The sequence below is a fragment of the Protopterus annectens genome, chromosome 10.part0, assembly GCF_019279795.1.
Source record: "Protopterus annectens isolate FY-2018-M chromosome 10.part0, PAN1.0, whole genome shotgun sequence".
NCBI lineage: Eukaryota > Metazoa > Chordata > Ceratodontiformes > Protopteridae > Protopterus > Protopterus annectens.
In genome coordinates, this window is record NC_056744.1 from 1,360,223,581 (window position 1) to 1,360,242,484 (window position 18,904).

At 42.0% G+C, this 18,904-nt stretch overlaps 1 protein-coding gene across 1 annotated transcript in view; it reads left to right on the plus strand.

Moving 5' to 3' along the window:
* ZFYVE9 (zinc finger FYVE-type containing 9) overlaps positions 1–16,524 on the plus strand; it is a 1,427,803-nt gene extending 1,411,279 nt beyond the window's left edge. Inside the window, exon 18 of the mRNA XM_044086014.1 lies at positions 15,587–16,524. Within this exon, the coding sequence (XP_043941949.1) occupies positions 15,587–15,748 (162 nt within the window). The 3' untranslated portion in view covers positions 15,749–16,524. The remainder of the gene's footprint in view (positions 1–15,586) is intronic.
* Positions 16,525–18,904: the final 2,380 nt, after the last annotated feature.

Below are 18,904 nucleotides of genomic sequence, written 5' to 3' on the forward strand. Positions count from 1 at the left end.
AGCTATTTCAGCAGAATACAGCTTTGATCCACCTGTTTTTCTCACCCTTTGCTCAGGCAGTTCCTCAGAGGAATCAAGAATGTAAAACCTCCAAGGAAACCACCATTACCAGCTTGGGACCTAAACTTTGTGCTAGAAAAATTGACACTATCACCCTTTGAACCAGCAGCAACAGCAGACCTACAACACCTGTCATGGAAAACTGCTTTCCTGCTGGCAATTACTTCAGCAAGGAGGGTTTCAGAACTACAGGCCTTAATGGCAGTGCAACCCTTCCTAATCTTCCACCAAGATAGAGTGTCTATGAGAACTAATCCTACATTTATGCCTAAGGTGGTATCCAGAGTGTCTTTAAACCAGGCAATCCACCTACCTACCTTCTTTCCCAACCCACAAAACAGAGGGGAAAGAATATTGCATACCTTGGATGTACATAGACAGCTACGCTACTATTTGGACAGAACTAAAAGTAGCAGAAAGACTGACCAACTTTTTGTAGCCTATGCAACAGGAAGGGAAGGAAAAGCTATTTCCAAACAGACAATCTCCAAATGGATAGGAAATTGCATACGATTCTGTTACTCCTTCCATGGAAAACCAATTCCACAGAACATAAGACCTCATTCTACAAGGGCAACAGCCACTACCACAGCCTTCTTACGAGGAGTGGCAACCCAAAGACATTATTGATGCAGCTACTTGGACCTCCGTGCATACATTTGCCAAGCATTATAATTTGCCTCTATATTCCAGATCCCGAGCAGGGTTTGCCACTGCTGTACTGCAAGGGATCCTAAACACACCATAATCTAGTTTTATCCTCCTCCCCTTGTTGGCTATGGTATTCTACCCAGTTGTTATGACTGCAGATGCATCCATGAAGGACATAGTACAGTTTTGTACCTACCATAAATGTAGATGTCCGAACTGGATAGCATCTGCAGTCAGGATTACCCTCCTCCTTCCCTCTGTGGTACTCCTAGGATGTTTACCCTCCTAATAGCTAGCTAGTGGGGGGGGAGTCTCTTATGGTGTATTTGTTTGTATATATGTACATACATGCTTACTTTTTGTGTTTACCTTCTATCCTTTTGGAAACATTGGCATTTATCCAAATTTTAGCCTTCCATGAGGGCAACTGGCATCTGGGGCAAGAAACACTGAGGAAAATGGCGTCGGCTGATGCCTTTATACCCGAAGTCCAACAGAGATGACGTCGGGTGAAGTGCGACATCAGCCGAAGCCGGACCCGGACTTTGGAATCCGGCCGACTGAAGGGCTGCCTGACGACAGGACAACCCAGTTGTTATGACTGCAGATGCTATCCAGTTCGGACATCTACATTTATGGTAGGTACAAAACTGTACTTTTGGCTTATAGCTTTACAGCATGGGTTTGACAACAGGCATCTGTCTGTATGATACCCTTGTGGAGTATGTGTGTGTCATCTGGAGAATGCATTATAGGCCACAGTATGCATTACCTGATGTGGACGGACATATCCCTACTGTGATTGCTTGTACCTAAGAGAGCTATATGGCAAACAGGAGTGGTCTCAGTAATGGGTGCAGGTGAATACCAGTGGTTACTGGCCAAATGTTGCTGTGTGTCCTACATCTGTGTGTCGGTTGTCAAGACATCATCTAACGATTGGTTGTGGTCAGGCTGTTGAAGTGATATATACCACCAGAATGCAAAACAATGATAGATAGTTACAGTATCACCCACAGCACAGTGTCAAACCATGTCATACACACATGTGTAGTCAGGTTCCGGAATGTGTGTAGTACAATGCATACTGGCCACCAATAGAGACTATGGAGTGTTACTGTGTAATACAGAGCATGTCACCCTGGCCATTTGTCCACAATGCACGTACATGCAGACAGTGTACCTCCACCATGTTCACAACTGTACACCTGCAAATCTTTGCTACACACATCCCACACATACTGTCCACTCTCTAACACATGCTGCCAATACTGCACACATCAGCCAAGTGGCACGTGGCCAGACAATACACAATTGGAACCAACACTGGTGTAAACAACACTACAATGACAATCATAGCTTTAATGCATCATGCCTGCTCAGCTACACCTTCAAGCATATCATTACACTCTACAGCTGACAACATGCTAACATTGCTATACTGCTATATAGACACCCTGTGCATCAGCACCATGGTAGCCTGTTTCTGCATCGATGTTACAGATGACAGGAGGCGGCACAGGTTTCATCATATGCACAGGGTGTGTTGTTGGTTCACCAGAGGCCTACAGTGAGCCATCCAATTGACATGTGTGTGTGTGTGTGTGTGTGTGTGTGTGTGTGTGTGTGTGTGTGTGGGTCAAGAATACTGTAATGGGCCAATGTTGTAATGTGTGTGGGTATGTATTAGCCCTAGGTGTCTGGAGTATGTGTGTGTGTCTGCATGCACACAGTTCCACCATGTGGCTGCCATATACGGGTATTTGTGGGACAGCCACAGACTGTACCTGCGAGGCTTTACAGATCACCATCTCTGTCCATGGATACGGTACCTGTGCCTGGCAGGGGTGCTACTGACACTGTCAGGTACTAAGCCAGACTGGGTACTATCCCCAGAGGTGGATGGATGCACACTGGACACAGGTCCATTCTGGGACTGTCCAGAGCCATGTGCACGTGGTCTTCTAGGACATTCTATGGACAGCCCACCCCCAACATTGCTGGGGCTGGTACTGGCACTACGGGAGTGGCTGTGGCTTGAGGGACGTCCGCAGCGACTGCCAGCTGCTGATGTTGCTGGCATACGTCCACATCAACGTCTCAGCCGTCCCGCACTGTCCTGACACATGGACATGACATTGCAGAGGATATCTAATATCTCTCCCCAACGTCTATCAGTGACCTTGGTGTAATGTCAGATGACACCTGCTAGGTCAAGGATACTGTCAATGACAGCGGTGTTATGGGCCCTCTGTGCCCTTAGTCCCTGTCTGGTGTACCGTTCCATACGTGCCTGTGCCTCCATGACAGCCTGGAACATGCGTGACGTTGTCAGACATGTGGCACAACTGCCAGTGGCATGATGAGCAGCAGTGCTCCTACAAGAACCCCTGGACATCTGCCTTTGTGGTACCCTTCCAGACATCTGAGTATGGCTGCTGTGTTGGGATGCATGTGCCATGGATACCACACTGTCCTGGCCAATGCCAACAGTACGCTGTCCCTCAGCTATGGGCATTGGGGATGGATGTATTGGCAGTATGACTGTATGCATGGATGGGGTGGACAGCTTTGTACTGTCAATTGGTGGCCCATTGACAGACCCTGGCAAACACGCCTGTGCCTCAACAGACCTATCTTCATTATCACTATGTGGCTCAGTGACATCAGTTTCCCTGCTGCAGTGAACCAGCCCTAACACAGCACCTGTGGGAGGGAGACAGGAAACACACTTTACGACCTGTACATGATGTTGGCACACATGCACCCATGAACACATGCACACAAATACACTCCTCACTACAGCAGATACCCACACACACCACCAGCAATCCAAAACATACTTAATAGTGGTTGAAGGTGGGTTACAGTATCACAAGGCATACAGTCATATCACACATGTCAGCATGCAGAAAGTTTGTTGCTCAAGACCATGCAGTGCGAGTGTAGGCAGCTTGTGTTAATAACAGTATACATGGCTTTGATGCATGTGTACTGTTGTTCAGTGATTGGCCTCACAGCCATTCGTTACATGGGTTTGTAAGGTGCCCAATAGGGAGCATTGACTAACATGAATGTGTTATGTGTTGAAGAGTGTCGCACAGCCCAGTGACAGGCCTCTACCCCTCAGGTATATTATGTGTGCTGTGTGGATGACATGTGGGATACTGATGTGTGACCTTACAGCGGGTGTCTGGATATGTTATGTGTAGCATGTTAAGGTGTACTGCGTATGACAAAGTTGTGTATGTTGTGTACATGTGTATCAACTATGCCTATCCAGTGTCCAGTACGGTGTTGCCACAATTGTGTGTGCTGCTCTGTGTATTGCATGTGATTGAGGCAGCTACTGTCATTACTGAGATGTGCATAGTCTCACAGCAAACATGCACAGCATGCATTATGCGTAGGTGTGTTACATGTACATGGCCTACACCTCACCTATGACATGCACATTTCATTAGCAATATTAAAATTATAACACACTCACCAGCATCGACCGGCTGCCTTGCTGTCACACCAGAGGGACCTACAAGAATATGAGACAGTTTGTCAGTGGCCACAACTGTGCCATTGCTACTGTGAGTTTGCTAAACTACAGTAGTACAACTGTCGACAGTCACAGGCGTACAGATTATATTCCAAATATCAGTATTGCACAATACTATGCAGCACAACTGCTAAACACACAGTACACATGTCACATATGCATAATCTACCAATACAGATAACAGTAGTCTACAGATAGGTCATGTTACCTGCACGCTCCATGTCAACATGCTGGGTGGCTCCGGCCTCCATGATGACACATGTCAGTTGCTGTTCCTGTGGTTGGCCAGGAGCCACCACACTTAGGAGCAGCTCCTCCACTCTAGTGAGGAGGGGATGAATGGCAACCCCACCACCTCTGGCAAGCTGTTGTCGACAGATATCAGATGCACACCGCCAGACATGTCTAATTAAATCACTGCAGTGATTGCGTACTTGCTAATATGTCAGGTTATGCATGCCTATGTCATTTACCTGAGGAACGAGATCTTGCCACAGTGCAGTCCGCTCATGCTGGTCCTGGCTGGTTCTAGAGAACAGCAGGATGTAGTGCTGCACCACACTGTTGTGTATTTCCACCTCCTCTGCAACTGTATAACATGGGTTTCTTTGGTGGGACATACCCCAGGAAGACAATTAAACAAGATGTGTGAGCAAGTCAGGTGGCACACTTAACATCCTAATGTACAGATATCAATTACCTGCCATATTTCACATCTGATTGGTTGTCAGAGGATAGACATATTCAGTACCACATATTAGTGCTCAGGACACAACTGGCTGACAGTGCCTGCCACACTCTTATATATCAAACCATGTTCTGCACAGCAGCAAAGAGAAGCCAGTATGTAAGACTATACACCAGTACATGGCACACTGTATGTGACACAATGCACCACCTAGCCACAGGAGGTATATATCAAGCTAATGCATAAAGAAAGATGTCATCCATTGCAATGAATGTAAAGTACAGTTACAGTATTACCAGTATACCACAGTTGTCTTTGATGCCAACCCCTGCCTAACATATGTGCACAGTTGTTGATATAGGTGGCATACTGCTGTACTAGACTATACATGTTGCTAGATACACACGTATACCCTGTAACACAGATATGATTGAGGGCATGGTACAGGCATAATTACACACACATTAGACATACATACAACACACAAATGTATGCCAACCCAGATGAGCTTTACCTGTGTACCATACAGTACTGTGTGTCACTACTTACAAAACCTTATGCCTGAGGTATGTAATCTGTGAGTACTACAGGGAACACACAAAACAGTGTTTCCAAGCAATGTGAACATACACCATACTGTACTGTTTAGGTCTACAGCTTCAGGTAGTACTACAGTTTATATGGTAGTTGGATTCACCAGCAGTACCACTCACTAAGCATACATGTATTGCTTTAGCCTACAATGGGATACCACAGTCAACAACAAGGGACTACGTCACACCATATGCCATACTACTTTTTCTGCCTAGCAATAGCATACACATCTTTTGCTGGGATCACAGCTAGGACACAAACTACCATGACAAAAACAATTTCACACTAAGCTATCACACCTTTACAGACCTTGCACACATTCACCAACACATTCACCATCACACTCAATCAACCTCACATAGCAATTATTGCACTAAGTACATGTATGTGTGAATCGTGTCATGGGTAGGTAATATGCTATTGACCCTAGGGCCTACAGCAGCCTAGCCATACGCTACCCTGGCCTTTGACACACATGTAATTTAATTTCACTTGCCCATGTCAATCAGAGCCACAGAGGTGATTCCCGGGGTGTATTTCCTATCTCCCAAACAATCAGGAGTATTTATGACAACTGCTAATGAGGAGCTTTGTTTGCTATTGATAGGTGGTTTGTTCCAGAGTATGGCATGTCTCTGAGTTAGGACTCTATCCCTCCAGCATGTGCTGTTTAGTGAGCTGACAAGGTTTAGGGCCCTAGACCATGTATCTGGGAAGGATTGTAATATGTTTACGTGGAGGATGTCCAACAGCTATGGGAGTGACATAGCTCTGTATGTTAGGCAGAGGTCACCTCTGGGTAGGCGGTATGCAACACAGTGTAGCTGTGGTTTTGTGAGTCGGTCTGCATAGGGCATCTGTCTGAGGCCGGTATTACTCTTTGTGAGGTATGTCTGTGGCCTTTCCAGTTGCTGTAGTTGGCATTGTACTCTCTAATGGGTTTTAAGTGTGATGAGTAGAGGGGAACACTGACCTATATTTCCCTAGATGACACACCTTTTGTGATGACGTGTACCACGTAGACAGAGTACATGACTAGTGTGGCACTGTGATTATCAAAGGGGAGGCTACTGTCCACCTGTGTCCCATGTTCCCTTATCCCACCTTCAGTGTTAGATAGACTACCACCTATGTGGTAGTTAATGGGTACAGTGTTCTGGCAAGATGGGATGGCACTGCAGTGTCAACACTGAGCTTCAGTCCATACCTTGGTCGACAGGCAACTGTCGCAGTAAGTATGCCCCATGTCTCTCTCTCTCTCTATATATATATATATATATATATATATATATATATATATATATATATATACACACACACACACACATACATATAAACATCCATTGCTGTACATATAGATGTACATATAGGCACATATACAGTCCACTATTCATGGTGGGAATATCAATTATGCGACAGTTGTGAGATATACAGTTATGTAATAATATTGCACAGTGTTGTGCAAACTGCATTGAAGGTGTCCTCAGCCCATGTAGCTTTAGCAGGCCTCACTGGCTGCAACACTGCAAAACTGACAGAGCATACCCACAGCGTTTAACCACCACATGTCATATACCAGCACTGCATGCTGTTTTCTTTGCCACACACTACAACCTACATAGAAATATGCACATAACCTTCAACAATGTATGTATATATATATATATATATATATATATATATATATATATATATATATATATATATACATACACCCTTCACAAACAGTTGCAGTATGTCCCTTGCCCTGTGCACATGTACAGATACATATAGATACGTACTGCTGCCACATATGGATGATTCACAGTATGTAGAGTACTCTTCAAAAACATCTACTACATGCCAGCAAATACATATGTATTACATACCTTTCCTTTGTATTGCTCTGTTCTGTCTGTTTTTAAAGGAAATAATTTATTTATTTATTTGTATATTTTTCTCTGTCGCTGTTGTGCTTTCTTTTTCTGTGTCTCTCTGTTTCTGTCTCTTTGTCTGTCTTTGTGTTTCTGCCTCTGTCTCTGTCTCTCTCTCACTCTCTGTCTTGCTGCAATGAGATTATTGCATGTGTGGACAGCAAGTACAGGCTACTTTTCTAGGTATCTGTACATGTGCATGTGATGGCCTCTGCACCAGTTGGTGCCCACCATTTACTAATTGCATGCAGCCTGCTGTGTGGTAATTGCAGTACTCACTGTCATAGCAGCCCACTGCTATAAAATGCTAGGTTAGGTAGGCGTAGCCCTTTCAGCTTTCCAAAGTGGGGCCCATGCTCGTTTGCTGTGGACACCGTTGTGTCAGTCAGAAGGTTGGTATACTTCTTATATCTGAAGCTAGGGTTGTAGCCATTGATTTGCATGTTGTACTCAAACCTGAATGTTGCTGCTTCTAGTACACACTTGTCAGTGTAGAATTTTACTCACCCCTCCAAATGCTTACACAAGATACATGGGAGTATGCACTTTCTTTTCTAATTAGACAATTAACTGCCCTACAAAATTAGTTATTGCAATGTATTCCTCTGGCACATGAACTGTTTGTGAACTACTATACTGTAAATATTAATTACCTCACTTCTGAACAGTTTGTTGTTTATTTGTGTTGACATTAGCACAGGCTGCTCAAGACAACTGGACACATTTCAGTACTGAGTATGCCTACCTACATCCTTGGTAGAGCCTGAATACACAGGTATATTGTTCTTTTGGGTAGGGGTGCAGAAGTACAGAGAGCATTATATATTATTGTGTGATGTTTATCTTGCTGAACATACAGGGTTGCTGTGTACCTGTTAGTCTAACAAGGCAAGTAGTCTGTCTACGTAGCTCCCACTTGTGGACATATCCAGATGGTAGCCAGAGGTTAACCTATTATTCTTTGTCTGTGCACCAAACCGGTCTTTTCTGCACTGGAACATTGGCATTGTCACAGTTGGTTGCTACCAGTACATGGCTACATCCTTTGATATTTCTGTGTTGTACTCCTACATAAAGTTATGCTTGTGAGACTCGTTCCAAAGCTATTTGCAGAGTGTGTAACAGCAGAAAAGCCGAAATGCCTGTGTGTTTCTGCCTCTGCCAGGCCTCTGATACACTCAGGTATATATTTGAACTGCCTCAGGAAAAGGTACATATAAGTGAGGTACACCTGTAATATATTACAGACATTAAGTTGAGACTGTGAGAGAATCAGAGCATATGTATTAATACACCTTTTCTGACGTGCATGCAGTGTGTACTCTTACTTATTGACATTATTCATTAAGTGTAATTCCCCACTTTTCGGCCTAACTTCAGTACTTTTCAGAGGGATTCTGAGGGACACAGCTAACATTTGTTTATGAATCAGGGACATCCCTGAAAAGCAGTCACAGTTGGGAAGTATGGCCTCTGCCCTATTCAAATATGCCAGTGTTTATCCTGCTCTGATGCTGTGTGGGGTTTGTAAAGTGTTACTGTAACATTATTTCCTGCTAGAATGGCTGGTTCTCTTTTCACAGTCATGTCATGCAATTCCACAACAACTGCTGGTAAAGATCCACAGAACAAGATTTGTCTTATGGCATTCTTATTTTCTCTTTACATTTACTCATTGTAATGCATGATATATTTATTACAGCACCAACTTGTTGTATATCTTCTGTGGCTTAGTGGTACTTCATGCAGTGTAGTGTGTCCAAGGTCCGAGGTTCGAGACTGACAGAGGTGTTTTATTTTGCTGCTCAGCAGAACAAGGGCCCTGCTATGCAGAGTGACTAAGGCACTTTTAAGCAGTTGTAAGCGGGTTTGCGCAATGCTTAGCAATACTTAGCTAAGCGCACACATGCGCGCACTCGCTCAAACCCGCTAACTACTGCTTAAAAGTGCTTACTCCCGCTAACCTCCGTGCTAATTTCTTTGAAAGAAAAGAAAATGGGTAGATAGGAAAGTGGTGAAAAAGGGGGCACAAAGAGGGAAAGACAGTAGGGAAACCAGCTCGGGATGTGCAGGACGGGTGTAGGGAAGGTCGATAGCTGCCCATTTCTTTACCAGCAACAGCTGTGCATTTGTTAGAAATTTGGAGTGAAATTTGAAATCTTCCACCCCTGAGAGAGGGGTGAGGACAACAAAGTATGTTGTACTGCCAATTACAATTATCAGTTTACATGTCCAGTTTACACGTCCAGCGGACATATTTGCGAAATGGGCGGCTATGTATGGGGCGTAATTTTTTGGTGGGAACAGATTGCCTTTTTTTTTTTCCAGTGAGAGTGGAATGTGAGGTAGAGGAAGTAGGTATATTTGAGGAGGTAGGTTGGGGAGGTAAACAGACAAGACAAACAAGACGTATACAGGGGCAGAATATGACACATGGGGTGGGCGAGCACAATTGATGGGGATGTTTGGAAATCCCAAGCCCGTGAGCCCACAGATGGTAACAGTGGAACTGAGATCCCCTCCCATGGGCAGTCACCACTGCACCTTCACAGCCCCGAGGGTGGCTGTGCTGGGGGCTGCGTAGGAGGGGCAGGCTCACCCGTGAGTCACGCCACTCTCGCCTCAAGCTGGCGTAGGGGATCAGTGACTGAACGCTGGATCTCCCTACGCACCACAGCCCGGACCCTTCGGAGGGTGACAGGTGGCCCTTCTCTGCCCACGCTTGCATAGGGAGGATGAGCCCCATCCCCTGCAACGCTTCCACCCAAAGGTGGCACAGGACCAACGGAGGATGGAAGCCCGGGCTGGGCACCGGACCTGCTGGTGCCAGGTGCAATCGCCAGCTGAGGAGGGACATGTGGGTCCGCTGGGACCGGCCTTCCCATACATTCTGTGTTTAGGTGGGTTTAATTACAACATAGACAACAGCATTCCAAATTAGTTGTAACAGCATGCAGTAATATTCCCATTAACCCAACACACCAGGGTTCCAACAATTGAACAGCAAGCATAACAAATGCATATATTGAATGACAGTGGACATTCCAACAGCATGCAGGGATAATTGGTGGCAACAGGCCACCAAGATTGTGGTGTTTGAACAGGGCACATGCATCAAAGTAAATGCAGATATTTATAGAACAATAGGACATATGTCCCAACAAATGTTTTGAGTTTAGACATACCCATTGAGGTGTGGAATTGCATTGTTTATGCACATACAGTAGGGTGTAAAAAGATACCTCCATTAACAATAAGTACTTTTAGTCTACACTACATTCCTATTGACTGCAGGTGTATATCCCCTACATGTATTATTACACTAGGCAACGTGCATTAGGTTTTGTAATGGGTTTGGCTAGTTCATTATATACCTGATCTATATCTGACATACTAACTGTCCAAGATGCAGATGTTATTGCTACATAGTTATATATTTTATTTATATTTATATATCTACATATCTGAATTTGTTCATGTGACATTTTCAGTTATATTTTTACAGAAACCTACATTTCCTGTTGCACACTCACATTTCTGGGGAACACATTAACAAGCTACTCATGTGCTAGATTTACCTATGCATGCCAGCCATTAACCAACTGTTGAGGACTGTATATATGCTTCACAGCTACTGGCACTTCCTTCATCCACTTTATATGGGACTGTCCAACTGTGGGTTGACAGCACTTAATACAACAGTACTATTTATATAATGCAAGGGTACAACAACATTTCAAAGTAAGTGACACAGACACACTCCAAGTATTATACCTTTATTAATTACATTACACAATTTTCTACAGGCTCTCTCATTTATTTGATATTACAGTGCATACAGAAGACTTATTCAAGATGTATTATACCTTTATTAATAGGTTACAACACTCTTTTTCAGGCTCGCTCACTTATTTTATATAACAGTACATGCAGATATATTATTCCGGACTTGTTTTACCTTTATTAATGGGTTACTACACTCTTTTTCTGGCTCTCTGACTTATTTTATATAACAGTACATGCAGAGAAATTATTCAGAGCATTTTATGGCTTTATTATTGGGCTACAACACTTTTTTTCAGGCTCTCTCACCTATTTTATATAACAATACATGCAGAATAATTACTAACCTGCCTGGTGGCGCAGCCTTAGCAGCCTATCTGCGTAGGCTTGCTGATTCGCAGCACGGACACCTGCAGCTGTGAAGTAAATGAAGGGATATTGAGACATACCTATCCATTATATAGACTAAATTAGCATGTCTTACATACTTCATTCCATGGCTACCTACTCAGTAGTGGGGCATCTTGCATGTCACGGGCCTCCTGTATCCATCGGTTCAGTAGGTCCTGCTTCCATCTCTTCAGGTCTGCATGGTGGTGACGGACCTGCTCACCAGTCCGAGGGACGCCTGTGGCACTGGTAAGATCATGAGCTAACTGGTTCCAAGCCTCTGCTTTGTACTCTGTCCCTTTGTCTCCTGCAGGAGTCTTGACTCATGACGATGGACAAGGAGCCAAACCATGTATTTTGACTCCTCGATGCCCCAGCATTCCGCTCGAAAGTGAGTACCCTCTCCAGCACCAGCCATTCTGACTGCAGATGGGAGCTACAATCAGTTATGACGATTATTCCCGCCTATGGAGCTTAAATATGCCGCATTTCCCGCACTTTTTTGTGATTGGCTCTTTTTGAAAATTCTCGGCTGACTGCAGCCCTGCTTAGCAATGGTTAATCTTCCATTTATAAGTATATGTATGTTAACAGTGCATTTTTATCCTAAGCTGTCATGGCTTAGTGGTTCAGTACTTTGATTATGGTGCACAGTGTCCCGGGTTCGAACCTTGTCATTGCTTTTTATTGTACTACTGTCTAGACAGGCTAGGGGGTGTGTCTTTGTTTAGGCCACTTTGCACTACGTTGCTCCACGTTGCCTGACGGTGCGCTGGTTAGCGTGGTGCGCAGCTCCGCGCAAACCTATTGCGCTAGGTAAAGTGCTGCTTAGCTGTAAGCAATAATATTGCGCTAGGTAAAATGCTGCTTAACTATGGGCAATTATATATCAATATCCTCAATGCTGCTCACCTTCTTATCTTTATATGTATACATTTTGTTCACTAATACATAGGCCATTTCAATTCTTTTTAATAAAATTTCATTCATATATGTCAGGAATTATTTTATATACTGATTTAAAACATAAAATAGACAAAGGAGTGGTGGGACTAGAACCGGGAATGCCTCCTCTTTGTGCGAACACTCTGCAACTACGCTATTGCTATTTGGCTTGATTTGCATGAACATTTCTTTTTATGCTCTTCGTTGTCGACATTGCTAACTGCATCTAAGCAATGGGCACACCCGCGCATACACGCGCAAATACGGGGAGCTATATTGGGAATTATAAAATAAAAAAAGTTAGTTTACATTTTACATTTACAAAGGGGTTTAGTATGTGGGGATGTGTACTGTTTGCTATGTGTGCATTTCAGCGGACTCGCTCCTTGCATTTCTCATTTTCACTTTATATGGTTGCAGGGGAGTGGATATTTGGACTGCTCGGCAGTTTGACACGCCCCCTGCAGTCTTACTTGCTCCGTGTAAGACTTCCAGTTGAGGCAGCACCCTCATGCATATGCATGATGTACTGACGTCGTAGGCTTAAACGGCAGTCTCCGAGTAAGACTTGGTAAGTCTTACTCGGAGGATTACTGAATCCCGGCCAATGTCTTTGTATAACAGCGCATTACTGCTCTTCCACTGGTTGTGGTACACTGCTCCCTTGTTTTGATGTACTGAGCATGTGTATGGGACTTGCATCCCACTCATACCCAGTACATCAGTGCTTTGAAATGGAAGCAACGGAGAAAAGAAAGTCTCCGTTGCTCCGTTTTTTCTTTTTTTATTTGTTAACAAAAAATGTTTTAGCAGTTTATACCAACAGAAAAAAGTATGGGTGACCGGACCTTTTACCGTTGATATATTGTGAGATTTACAACGGGCACGCTGGCCAATCAGCGTATACATTTTGGAATATTAATGGGGGGGGGTATCATTGTATAATTCACATGTTTTAATGTGCAGAAGGTTCTTCCAGGCCGTAATAAATATGATGCTTCCTTTTAGAATGCCCCAGTATGGAGAAACAAATTGTATTTAAGTGAACAAGGACAGTCCACTGTGGTTGGTTAGTTCTGTTGTACAGGTTTTTGATAGGCTGTAATGATGCCCAAATATGAACTCGATCTTCAGAATACTTCAGATTGAGCATCACATTGCATGTTAGTGGGCAAGTGCAAAGCGCTGTGATTGATTTACATTCATTATATGTGTTTCATATATACCCTATTAGGCAGTACTATGTTTTAAACTGGTGTTTTGATGGGAGTGGTTCGAGTGAACATTTTGTGTTTTAATGTATGAGGTCATTTGGGATGGTTGGTTTGCCTCAATGAGCAGTAGGTCTTTGACAGAGTCTGTAAAATCTAGGGTTCTTGTTTGTTTTCTTGATGCCTCAGACTCAAGGAACATTTATCTTGCTTTAGTGAATGAGAGCAGTTTGCTGTGATTGGTTCACATCTCTAGTGTGTGCCCTTCAGACAGTACTGTGTTTTAATACAGTATTTTGATTGTGACTGACTAAGTGGATACTTTACATCTTAATTGATAAGGAACATTGGTTCGCCTCAACATGTAGAGAGTCAGTGATAGGCTGTATTGATACTTCATATGAGGTTTCCTCCTTGAAAGCACCAGATCCAAAGAATAAATTCTATTTGAATGAATGAAAACCGTGTACTGTGATTGACTTATTTTAGGATGTACATTGTTGCTGATAGTTTGTAATGGTATTTTGTCATGACAGTCACTTTCTGAATGTTGCAGATTGAACAATTGCATTGCATTTTAATGAATGAGAGAACTGTATTGTGATTGGTTGTTTTAATGCATAATCTTTTTGATAAGTTGTTACTTCTTTTAAATGCTATGTTATGTTGACTATTATTAATGGTCTGAAAAGTGGTCATTCTGATCATGAAAGTGCTAACCTTTCAATAAGTAATTTACTTTGAAGATTCAGTCATGTGTCGGTTTAATCCTGCTTTTGTTTTACTTCCTTGCCAATATTATTCGGAGGATTAACCATTTATCCTTGGTTTTGTTTTTGCTATTTTGATTGATTATAAATGTATCAAAATCTTCTCCTGTTCTTGTCCAAACCAAAAATCAATTAAATTGTGCCATCGGCCAAAGTTGTGGCTGTGAAAAGTCCTAGGACCAGCCCAAAACATATTAAAAATAAATTAAACCATGAAATGTTTAATATTCATCTTCAAAGTACCTAGGTATCTATTTAAGAACTGCTGCCTTGTCCCTTTGTCAACCTTATTTTTATTTATTACAAAAAAACAAAAATGGAATTTTGCATTTGACTTTGATCTTTTGTTATGGTAATATACATTTTATAACTTTTTGCTGTTGCACATATTATACAGCAGCTGCAAAATAATCTGTATATTTGTCTGTTAATTCTCATGTATTGTAGTTCAAAAATAGCCCAAAACAGCAAAAGTCAGAAGTCCCCAAAAAATAATTTTTCTTTCCTCCTCCTCTCAGAATGAAAGAGCTTGGCCACTCATTCCCTTCCCTCTCCATGCAAGTTTCTCCACTGCCTAAGCAAGTAACTAGTCAAACCCAGTTGATCTGGGGGCATAGTCCAAGCCAAAAATGTCAGTACTTGTATTGTTTTTTTCCTGTGTGCCATTCATAATATCACAAATGCAGTGCATCCCTGTGACTGGTCTGCCAGACTTATCACTGGAGAATGCAGTAGTGAAGTTTAACGAGGAGAAGGCCTCCTAATGACGTGTCCAAAGAATAATTCCTGAGAGATTTATGAATGTTTGTTAGAGTGTAAATGCAACAGCTGAAGTCATGTTATTATTACTGAGGTACTAGAGTGAATATTAATGCTAATGACTGATGGTCTGGAAGCTTTGTTTCAGCTTTTTGTTAACCAGAAAACTATCAACCACACCAGTTAGCTCCACATGTTAGAAAAATAAGTGACATTCTTCTGTAATGCATTTCTTTTACAGCTATAAAATAATTGAAATGTTGTCATTTCAGGTTGGCTACCAAGCTGGAAGCAATTCCCAGCCCCTGCCTTCTCAGTATATGAATGATCTTGATAGTGCTTTAGTGCCGGTAATCCATGGAGGAGCATGTCAGCTGAGCGAAGGATCAGTTGTAATGGAACTCATATTTTATATTCTGGAAAACATCTCCTAAGCAACTCTCCAGAGACAATCTTTTCATATGGACTTTATTCTGATGCAACTATTTGCACTTTAAAAAACTGAAAACCAGGCTATGGTTGTGACACTGCAGCAGTGGGATTTAGCTCTTCTATGCATTATCAACAAAGATCAGGGCAGCTTGTAGTCTACAACTATATCATCTTCATAAGGAAACTAATTCTTCCTTCAAAAGCTTCTGTGAGAAGTGTTTTAAGAAGACTGCTACACAGTAATTCGATGTAGAAGGTAGATTTGTAAAATGAGGCCTCCAATACTGTGATTTTGAAAAAAAAAAAAGTACAAAGGAGAAATTGGAGACCAACGCTTCTGACCTCATCTCATTTGTAATATACTCAACTGTTTATTCTGTATTCATTGTAGAGTAATGTTAAATTATTTGAGCCAGCACACTGGCTAAAGCACTTAATTTAATCTCTGTATTATCCAAAAAGCTGAACTGTAAGGATTTCTAGCCATGACGCAAGTATTGTATATACTGTACCAATGTTAATTACACTTTTTTTTGTTTGCAGTCAGCCAGACTGCACTGCAAGGCAGCAGCAGCCATGCTGTGATTCTCAACACAAGCATATAGTTTTTTCATGCTTTTTTAACACTAATACTGAAATGTAATACCTTCAAGTGTATTTATGTAGCAGTCATACGGGATAAGGCACTTCGGGGATAAAGTAGTCACTGTTAATAATCTTAGTAGTAAAGACTCCTATGCCTTGAACATATTTTTTCAATAAAATTGTGCACTCTGAAGTTTCATTTTTCATTTTAACAAATTTGAAATTAAGATTGTAGTTTGTATTTTTTCAAGGTTACTAAGCCATTGTACTCAGGAACTCTCAGTATATGAAGTCCTGAAATGTCTGTAAAAGAAACTGTGGAGTTTCATTGTTGGTTCTTAGCAGGTAATGTTGCTGGAATCCCCTCACTGTATCAGCGCATTTTAAAGGTGTCTTGTTCAAGATCCCATTTCAGGGCAAATATAACAAGAACATGGTGCCAAATACTGTGGGATTGAATGACCTAAGATGCAAAAGCCCTGTCGGACATGCAGAAAGAACTTTCTCTGCATGTGACAAATGCAGGTAAGACTCTGGTTCTGAATGGAATCTTTCTTCTACTAAGACTAGTTAATATAATGCCTAGGTACAGATTATAGCTTCAACAACTGTCTGAATATTTGGTGTCATTCTTGGGGGGGGTGCAGTATTGATTTATAGATTGTCCAGATTGTTTTGTAAGGGATGGCCTCTGCCTCTTGTTCAAAGGCTTCCACATACTAGCTAAAGCTTTTGCTGCCCCCATAATGCCTTTTTTGGGCAGAGTTCAGTAAATAGACATTCTGACATAGCAACTTCATCAAACCCCAATATAGACCACATTAATGTGGCTTTTGTCAACTCCAGAAGTCTCGACAACAAACTGCCCAATCTTGAGGCTGTCCTGCATCTGAAGCTTAGCCATGGTTGCATAATTACTGAGACTAAGTTTAAGTGTAAAGGAATCACTTCTGCCATACCTGGGTTTTGCAGCTACCATGCCTTCTGGCCTGATGATAACTGCAGTGACATCTCTATATTTGTCAAGGATTGTATCACCTCCATAAGGATTCCCTGAGAAATAGAAATCATACAACTCCAATTTACCATAAGTAAGCCAAACTATCAACTTATAGCCTAGTACAGGGCACCATCTATGTCGCCAGATCTGTCCATCCATCCACAGCCTCTTTTTCCCATTTTTGCACATGGAGCCGGGGTGTCACCGATCATGCTAAATTCCTGAAACTATTTGAAGAAGTACTTATAGACAAGAAATACTTTATTTTGGAAGACTTTTAACCAACCTGCTATTAACTGGAACAGCTATACCTCCAACACTGAATCTGCCTAGAAGTTCTAGGACTTAATTAGCAAGAATGTCCAGCAACAAAAATTTAATAAACCCAGTTGGCATAATATTTTAGATCTGGTGTCCCAGATATATACTGTACATGAACATTTCCCCAGGCTCTCCTTCCCAAGCTAAGTTGGACCATAAACTTGTGACACATGCCTCAACATCTCCAAAACCCTATGGAACTAACATTTTTAAATATGTGACATCAAATGGGAATGTTTCATACAGTTATATGACAAAATGTCAACATTCAGTTGTGACAACACCAGCTCAGATACTGACATAGCAGGCACCTTCACAAATGAGCTCTACATCTTAGAGAAATGCATAGAATTAATAGTCCTAGTTAGAGCAAAGTTGAATGGGAAATTCAGAAACAAACCACACTAGTGATACACCAACATAAAATTTTTGACAGCAAGGGTGGAAAAAGCCCTTGTATTGTACAGTAGATCCAGTACCCCTCATAACATGGAAGATATAAAAAATACTACCAAGGAACTGAAAAAATACTGTTGAGAGAAGTAGAGCAACCTATGAACTTAGGCTTGCATCTGAAGCTAAGAATAATTACAAGTTCTTATTTAGCTATGGAAGAAAGTTAAGGAATATCCAACACTGCTTAGAACTTTGCCTAAATGGTCCAGCCACTCTGACCCAGTAGGTATAGCCAACATGACAGCAAACACAAGTTTATTGCAAACATCACCCCTGAAACATCTGTCCAAACTCCAGATATTCCGGAAGCCCTTATAAACCCCTGTTATCACCAAGGAATATGTTCTGAAGGTGCTGTCAATGCTCAAAAATATTTCTTCCATGGCACCTGATAACTTAAGTGGATATTTAACAAATAACACTAAACATGCGAGTGGACCCCAGTAGTTTATAGGACTATCAGCCTGATCTGCAAAATTGTGCAGAATATCATAACTGATCTCAAAAATTATGAAAATATCATTAGGCTAGAACTTCAGCAGTTCAGCTTCATCAAAAGAAGATTCTGCCTGTTAAATTTAGTTAACTTTTTCAAGAGTGCCACACAGTATGTGGTCAGTGGTCATACTGTTCACACAGTGTGTCTTGAATTTGCTAAAGCATTTGACACCAGACTCTATGTGAGCATTCTGAGTAAGCTAAATACTTTAAATGTAGACCTTTGCATGGATAGCAAACTAGCTAAATGATAGAAGCCACATACTTTCAGATGAGGCATTTGCCACATGAACTGTGA